At 44.0% G+C, this 9051-nt stretch overlaps 1 protein-coding gene across 1 annotated transcript; it reads left to right on the top strand.

Annotated features, from left to right (window-relative positions):
- The first annotated feature begins 1714 nt into the window (after nucleotides 1-1714).
- On the top strand, nucleotides 1715-8760 carry BCDIN3D (BCDIN3 domain containing RNA methyltransferase). The gene is made up of 2 exons (XM_040234114.1): nucleotides 1715-1985; nucleotides 5884-8760. Exons 1-2 carry the CDS (start codon nucleotides 1752-1754, stop codon nucleotides 6526-6528), a joined length of 879 nt encoding a protein of 292 aa, XP_040090048.1. The 5' UTR covers nucleotides 1715-1751; the 3' UTR covers nucleotides 6529-8760.
- The last annotated feature ends 291 nt before the right edge of the window (nucleotides 8761-9051 follow it).

The following is a 9051-nucleotide window of genomic DNA, read 5'->3' as shown; positions in this document are numbered from 1 at the left end:
TGCTTTTGAATATGCTATCTAGGTTGGTCATAACTTTCCTTCCAAGGAGTAAGCGTCTTTTAATTTCACAGCTGCAATCACCATCTGCAGTGAGAGTACATCATATGAAATGCCAGGCTAGATGAATCACAAGCTGGAATCAAGACTGCTTGGAAAAATAACAATAACCTCAGATATGCAAATGACACCACCCTAATGGCAGAAAACAAAGAGGAACTAAAGAGCCTTTTGATGAAAGGTGAAAAAGCTGGCTTAAAACTCAACATACAAAAAACTAAGGTCATGGATCCAGTCCCATCACTTCATGGCAAATAGATGGGGAAACAATGGAAACAGTGACAGACTATTTTCTTGGGCTCCAAAATCACTGCAGATGGTGACTGCAGCCATGAAATCAAAAGACGCTTGCTCTTTGAAAAAAAAGCTATGACAAATGTAGACAATACACTAAAAAGCAGAGACATGACTCGGCTGATTAAGGTCCATATACTCAAAACTATGGTTTTTCCAGTAGTCATGCACAGATGTGAGAGTTGGACCATAAAGAGGGCTGAGCACTGAAGAATTGATGCTTTTGAACTGTGGTGTTGGGGAAGACTCTTGAGAGTCCCTTGGACAGCAAGATCAAACCAGTCAATCCTAAAGGAAATCAGTCCTGATTATTCATTGGAAGGACTGATGCTGAAGCTGAAGCCCCAGTATTTTGGCCACCTGATGCAAAGAGCCAACTCATTGGAAAAGACCTTGATGCTGGGGAAGATTGAAGGCAGGAGGAGAAGAAGGCAACAGAGGAGATGGTTGGATGGCATCATCCACTCAATGGGCATGAGTTTGAGCAAACTCGGGGAGACAGTGAAGGACAGGGAAGCCTGGCATGTTGCAGTCCATGGGGTTGCAAAGAGTCCAGCATGAGTGAGCAACTGAACAACAAGGTGATTCAGGTTGAGAACAACATAATGGTTGCAAATACAACCTCTAGAACCAAAGTACCTGGGTTCAAATCCTGGTGCTATCATTTCTAACTGCTTCGTTTTGGACAAATTACTAACTTTGTGGTCCCTCAATGTTCTCATCTATATAAAAAGGATATTAGTTATGGTTCTTTTTTCACAGGGTTGGTGTGAGGATTAAACAAATACCTGTAAAAGGTTTACAGAAAAATGTCTGGCATTTGTTAAGCACTCTTATGTACTGGCTCTTAAGGCACAGTCCTTACGTCTCAAGAGCTCACAGTCTCCAGTTGCCCCTGTCCACCTGGCCCACGTGGCAGGCTGGGCTATCTGGGTCGTCTGGCACCTCAAGTGATCCACAGTTTCTAGCTACCCTTTCCTGGAATCACAGGATGAACGGGTGCAAGTTCTTGGGTCACATATTCCCCTGCGACCTTGAGCAAGTAATTTCTAATTTCTGGGTCTCACTTTATGCATTTGTAAAGGAAGGAAGTTGGACCAAAATAGATTTCCAAATCCCAATAAATGCCTTGTTCTGGGTAGACCATTTGCTTGAGCAAGACATTCAACCTCTCTGCGCTTGTTACTCACACAAAAAACAGAATAATATTACTAACCACCTTCTAGGTTATGGCGACGGTGCCACGTGGCAAGGCAACCTCCCTATTCCCGCGCTCGCTCATGGGAGGCCGCCTTTATACTCAATCCCTTTGCCGTTCAGCGCAGGCGCCCTGGAGCCCGGGCGGCCTGCAGGTTCCAGACTTCCGGTTCCGAGGGGACTCAGAGGCCAGACTGAGACTAATGGCGGCGTCCACGGAGCAGGCCACGGGGGGCGTTGAGAAGACCGCGGCGGAAGAGAAACCGCGCGTTCTGGAACCCGGGGCAGCCCCGTTCGGAAATTTCCCTCATTATTCCCGCTTCCACCCTCCAGAGCAACGGCTCCGCCTCCTACCCCCGGAGCTGCTTCGCCGGCTCTTCCCTCAGAGTCCCGAGACAAGGCCGATCCTTGGGCTCGACGTGGGGTGTAACTCCGGGGTGAGTGCCGGGGGAGGGATCGGACGTCGGTTGAGCCGACAGGTTGGCAGCCTTCAAGTCCTCTGGGCTTTCGGCCTGGGAGTGGTATTACACCCTCACAGCGTTCCCAAAATGAGTTTAAAGGTTTAGCGTTCTACCCCTCGCTGCTGCTACAGGACCTCTGGGGTCCTCACACCATCTCTTTTAGGAATCTGGGGGAGGAATCATTTTCAAATACGTTCGGAATTCCTGCGCCCCGCCTCCGCACTTGCAGCATCACGGCTGAACCCGGGTGGGCAGGGCCAAAGTGTCTGGGCTTCCGGCTGTTGCCTCCTGTCCAGCGTGGCTGGCGACTTGCTGGAGGAGAGGGGGCTGCCTGAAACCCACGTTTGGAAGCGTGGAGTTGGGATTGGTTTACTGGATGAGATGAGCCGGGGTGACAGAATCATGCGTGAAATTAAGATAAGTGTGAAACAGTGCAGAGCCAAATGGATATTTTAAAAGCAATCAATTGGCTGAGCACAGTGGAGAAGATCGAGAAAGAAAATAAAACATCCTGTTAGAGGAAGGCTTTGCCACATTTTCTTACCACAAAGTATTCTTAGGCATAAGAATGATTATAGTCAGACCACAAGCAAAACAGCGGAGTGTCTCTCTAACACCTATTTGTAGTAACTAGGATATCCTAGAGGAGCAGGTATTCTGACCCTATGATTATAGATGCTTCACAAAGTTAGTATCGCCACTCCTTTCCAGACCAGGAGGGGAACGGGTAAGGAAAATTTTACCCTGTTTCTGGACTTAGGCAGAAGAAACTTTAGTAGAAGGTTGAGGGCTGTAGGGACACAGCTGGTAAATGGGAGGGGGGGTTGCATTTGAACACAGGCTAAAGGCTGGAATGAGTAGAGATGGGTGTCTGGCTATCCTTTGCAGACATTTCTCTACTGTGATGATATATGAAATCAGAGGGGGAAAAGCAATGGAAAAGAGAAACTGGATATAAGATTTGGGGTTTCATGACAGGCATTAGGAAACCACAATAGATTTTAAAGTTGAAAGTGCTATATGTGCACCTTAGGAGCCAAGACACAGTTGCAGTTAACTAGGGCAGTGGATCCTAAACTTGGCTATATATTTAGGGAGTTTATTATTTTGCACTTAAAAAAAGATTCTTGTATTAATACTTGATAAGACCCCCCCCCCAATTCAAAATATAAAAGGGATACATAGCAAGTCTCTACTCCTGACCCTAAATCCTCCTCTTCCTATGATGATATAGTCACTCAGTCGTGTCGACTCAGCAACCTGTGGACTGTAGCCTGCCAGGCTCCTCTGTCCATGGAATTCTCCCGGCAGGACTACTGGAGTGGGTGGCCATTTCCTTCTGCAGGGGATCTTCCCGACCCAGGGATTAAATTCAGGTCTCCTGCACTGCAGGCAGATTCTTTATGTCTGAGCACCAGGAAACCCTCTTCCTGTACACAACGGCAACTGCTATTTATAATTTCTTGAGTATGTGGCCTATGTGTACACAGACATCTGTGTATGTATAAATATCTTACCTCTTCTAGTTTTACAAATAATAGCACACTGTTTTGCATCTTGGTCTTCATTTAGTAATTTGGAGATCACTCATGTCACTATGGGCTTCCCTGATGGTTCCCATGGTAAAGCGTCTGCCTGCAATGCGGGAGACCCGGGTTTGATTCCTGGGTTGGGAAGATCCCCTGGAGAAGGAAATGGCACCCCACTCCAGCACTCTTGCCTGGAAAATCCCATGGACAGAGGAGCCTGATAGGCTACAGTCCATGGGGTCGCAAAGAGTTGGACACGACTGAGCGACTTCACTTTTCACTTTGATGTCACTACATTCTTTTTTAGTAGCTTCATAATATTTTTTTGTATAGATGTGCCATAGTTTTGGGGGTACTTTGTTTAAATCTTAGTAACTAGGCCTTACTCTAGACCTACTGAATCAGACACTTGGGGATTGAGACCTTGAGTCTGTATTTTCGGTTTTTTTAAGCTTCCTGGGGACTCTAAGATTCAAGAATTAAGGATGGAGAGTATTTTTTTTTTTTTTGGATGGAGAGTATTAAGAGATGTAGTAGAGGAGGGACTGATGTGATGAAAATGACTGATCAAACATGGGATACACCCAGGACTTCCCTGGTGGTCCAGTGGTTTAAGAGTCTACCAATGCAGAGGGCACGGGTTTGATCCCTGGTCAAGGAACTAAGGTCCGACATGCCATGCATGCATGGTCAAAAGATTTTTTTTAAATGTGGTACACCCAAGATCAGCTAGGAGGAGGGAAACAGAAATAAATACAGACAGAGGAAGAAATTTTTAAGCAGAATACTAGAGAATCTTCCTACTTAAAATGTGGTCCTTGAACTATAGCATCAGCATGACTTGGAAGCTTATTAGAAATACAGAATCTCAGTTCCCAACCCAGATCTACTAATTCAACATTTTTATTTTAGTAAGATCCCTAGGTGATGTGAATGCCTATTAAAGTATGAGATGTCTGTTATGGAGTAAAGACCTTAGTGTTGCCTAAATCTTGCCATGTAATAACCATGTGACATTGGACTGTCCTTTGAACCATAATTTTTAAAATACAGGGGTTTTGTGTGTGTGTGTGTGAACTACGCCACATATAGAGAACAGTGCACATAACATAAATTCACACTTTATGAATTATTATAAAGCAGAAACTTTGATGACTAATGTCTGTATCAAGAATAAAATGTCAGCAACCCAAGAAGTCTCCCATATGCCTTTCCCTGCTCATAAACCCCCCTCTTTACCCAGAGAGCTCAACTTTTATTATTATTGTTTCCTTGCTTTTTATATAGCTTACTATTTTTGTATCCCTAAACAATGTAGTTTAATTTTATACATTTTCAAACTTCATATAAATGGAAGCTTGCTATGTATTTTCTTTTTGTGTCTTGCTTTTTTATTCGGCATTATGTGTTTGCGTGAGTCATCCATGTTGCTGCACTGAGCTGAATTCCTTCATTTTTAATTGCTATCTGGTATACCATCTTAATCCCTGCTTATTATTGGACATCTGGGTTGTTTCCAGATATACTTTCTTCACCTGTACAAAGGGCTTATATATTATTCTCAAAGGATTGTTGCACAGAGCAAATGAGGTAGTGAATAGAAAAATGCCTTGGAAAAAACAGATTAGAACACAAATTTGAGTTAGTTATAATGGTGATAGAAGTCAAAGTTAGAGAAAGGAGATAGTGACTTAAGAATCAAAAAGGTGCTAAGGTGGTGAAAATCACAAATCATTGGATTTAGCTAGAAGGACGTCCGCAGTGACTTTTGGGGATAATGGATACAAAAGCAGAGTAAGTCTCAAAAGAGGGTGGTGAAGTATAAGACATGTAGTAAAACTGAAGATGCAAAGTGAAGGCTGAATGAGGACTTTTTGGAATCCAGACTTTCCCAACCACAAGTCTGAGAAGTAGATTTTTATGAGATGGTGCTTGCTCTCTTCCTCACCTTCCTGGCAGGGAGCATGGTTATTATGTCCCTTAAATATTTTGCTCCTCCCTGGGGTATGAGATACTCCAAAAAAAAAAAAAAAAAAAAAAAGATAGCATGTTACTTAAGTTGGAAAATACAGCTCTGGACTCCTTTGCTGCATCCATTGGGCTATAACTTTCAACCATGCAACCCATCAGTGTCAGGAGGGTATAGAGATGATGCATTACAGCCTGAGACCCCTGGAGGGCTCTGTGGAAAACTTTGGGGGGCAACTTCCTTAGGCTATAGTTTAAGAACCTTACATCCCATAAAGCCAGGAGTAGGTGATTCAATGAGAGGCTAAGAGATACAGGTTTCTCTTCCATTCACTGGTTGAGAGCCGCAATGACAAAGCTCTTTTGGATTCCTCTAGGATCTGAGTGTGGCTCTATACAAACATTTCCTTTCCCTACATGATGGGGAGGCCTGCTTTGATGCCTCAAGAGAACTCCATCTCCTCTGCTGCGACATAGACCCAGTCCTGGTGGAACGAGCTGAAAAAGAATGCCCTTTTCCTGATGGTTTGACTTTTATTACCCTGGACTTCATGAATCAAAGGACCCGGAAAGTTCTCCTGAGCTCTTTCTTGAGCCAGTTTGGACGCTCAGTTTTTGATATTGGCTTCTGCATGTCAGTAACCATGTGGATTCACCTGAACCATGGGGACCAAGGCCTGTGGGAGTTCCTGGCCCACCTTTCTTCCCTATGCCGCTACCTCCTTGTGGAGCCACAGCCCTGGAAGTGTTACCGGGCAGCTGCAAGGCGTCTCCGGAAGCTGGGCCTCCATGATTTTGACCACTTCCGCTCCCTGGCCATCCGAGGTGATATGGCCAATCAGATTGTGCAGATCCTGACCCAGGACCATGGCATGGAATTAGTATGCTGCTTTGGCAACACCGACTGGGACCGAAGCCTTCTGCTCTTCAGGACAAAGCAAGCCACAGAGACTCATCCGATCCCCGAGTCACTGACAGAAGAAGGAAAAGAAAAGAACAGAATAAGATTCTGGAGAGAGTGAAATGGGAGGGCAGTAAGACCAGGATAGAGATATTGAAAGAGTTTTAGATAAAAATTAAGTTCATTCTCCTTAACTCCTGGTAGTTAGGCAGCCTCCAAACCTGGCAGAAGTTTTCTAAGTGTCCAGGACATGGAACTAAACAAATCATTATCTTTTCCCCATTTTGGGCGATGATCCCTGAGGAGACTATATCTGAGGGGCAATGACCTGGGCTGTCTGGCAAGAGGTGACCTGGAGAAAGTGCTTCTGGGATATGGAAGGGGCTGCTTTTGGTGATTATTTAGGAAAACTTAGGCAAGGTTAGCCTTAGAGTGTGTCTGTTCCCTGGCCTACTTGAATCTGATCTGCCTTCTTCAGGCTTTCTTCTAGACTTATCCTGTTCTATGAGGCAAAATCTCACAATACAGTCTGGAATAAAAAGTCACTGGCCTGTCTAAAGGAGAGCTTTGGTAGAAAAAATATCTTTCCAGAGCAGATCAAGTTTCCAGCACACCCAGGCTGAACACGGCAGTCACAGATACAGTATTAGCCAAGATACATTGACTAGCATTTACAAAGTGTTTAAAAGATTTAAATTATGAACTCAAAATTCAACTGGTACAAATGAAATGAATGAAGTGGGATTGTATACAGTATATACAATTATATATAATAAAAGTGACTTGAGTATGATTGAGAATACCCTGTGAACCTGGAGTAGAAAAGAAACTTCTGCCTTTAACCACTCTTCCCCTGGAGGTTTCAGCTCAAGAAAAAGAACCTCACCCAAGCTCAAAGCAGAAAACATGCCAGTGAGTAAGTTAATGTGCGACTTTTTTTGTCAGGGACCTCTGCCAAAGCACACCAGCATGGAGGTACATACCACTATGGGGATGGGAATATACGCAGGGAAGCGTATACAAAATGCAGCCTGCAGTTGGATGGCTGTAGCATCTGTGCTATGGAATAGGTGTCACTGCTATCTGACAGGTGTCAATTTTTAAGACACCCATGAGTCTGTTCCAAGGGAAAGTGGAAGGTAGAAACAGATTTGGTGGAGAGAAGATGGAAAAACAAACCACTTAGCTAAGAAGGGGAACTAGATTGATGAGTTTAAAAATCCCTAAGATCCTGTTTTCAGAGTTGATGTTATAAGAGGGAGGAACAGGGAACAAGAGAGTCTGAACCACCAATTAGAGGTTGGACCTTTTGAAGGAGAAGTTAGGAAAAGTTCCTACTAAGGAATTTGAACTTTATGCATGAGGGAGCAGAAGCCAGAACAGTCCCTAAATAATAGGAGGATGGAACCAAAACCTTCATTTAGGAAAACCAATTTTTCTATTTTGTGCAGGATAATTGTGTGGTTGGTGCCATTTCCAATCTCAATTAGACTCCAATACTACTTCTCAGTCTTTTTATATTGCTGCTTCTGATCACTTTTACCCTCGTGACTCTTCCAGACTTTTCCCCTCTGCAGGCTCTTGACTCTTCCTGCTCCATTAATCTACGCAGGTGCCCTAACCACCACCTAGTGCCGTTCTTGTTTGCGGTGTCAGGAAGTCTTTTCTTGCCCTCAGTCTTGAACCCTTCTTCTTCCCTTGTTTTCACTTCTGACTTACCCAATAATCTTTTACCCAAATAACCTCTGCCTAAGTTCTGATCCCAACCTATACTACCCCTCCCAAATTGTATTTTATTAAGGATCCTCTTGGTGTCCTTTGGCCTTACCTGACTCCTTCCTGTCCACCTACCAACATGTTCAGTTCTCTCTCACCTTCAAAACCACCAAATTTCCTTTGTCCTGTCTCCCTCTCAACCTTATGCAGTCTTTCCCTCCATCTCCTCACCACCAAACATACGCAAAGCCCTTGAAAGAAAGGATGCCACAGCCTTGCTCCCTCCCATTCATCAGTGACCACCTGAACACCATATTCTGAGGCCTCTTTTCTTCCTGAGCCATGGAATCATTCAACACTATCGACTCCTTCCTTGGTGAACCACTCGCCTTGGTTTCTGTCATACCTCTCCCCCTTTATTCTCTTCCAATCTCTTAAGCAATTTTCTCTGTCCCTTAAGCAATTGGTTCACATTTTAATTTGTATAAAAATTACCCAGGAAGTCCTGGATTCATCTCCAGAAACAGTGATTCGGGTCAGAAATGGGGCTTAAGATTTCGGTTTGATTTGAGGTTTGGACACTTTTTTAATTTTTGCATTTTTTTACTGTGGTAAAATAAATGTAACATAAAATGTAGTTTTAACTGTACATTCTGTGTACATTCTGTGGCATTAGATACATCCACAATGAGGAAACTTTAACAGGTACTCCATATGATTCTGACACAAGTTGACACAGACCGTACTGTGACGCTTGGGGTTCCTTCGTGTCCATCCAGTCCTCTTCTACACATTTTTCCTGGGGTGATTTCCTCTGTTCCAATACCTTTAACAACTGCCTACACGCTGACGACCCCCAATAGTTATAAGCCCCACCTCCACAGTTCCAGATTAATATTTCCGTTTTGTAGTCACATTCCCCTGAGGG

This window comes from Oryx dammah, unplaced genomic scaffold, assembly GCF_014754425.2.
Source record: "Oryx dammah isolate SB20612 unplaced genomic scaffold, SCBI_Odam_1.1 HiC_scaffold_29, whole genome shotgun sequence".
NCBI lineage: Eukaryota > Metazoa > Chordata > Mammalia > Artiodactyla > Bovidae > Oryx > Oryx dammah.
The sequence above is the reverse complement of the archived record's forward strand: the minus strand, read 5'-3'. Positions and strand labels throughout refer to the sequence as shown.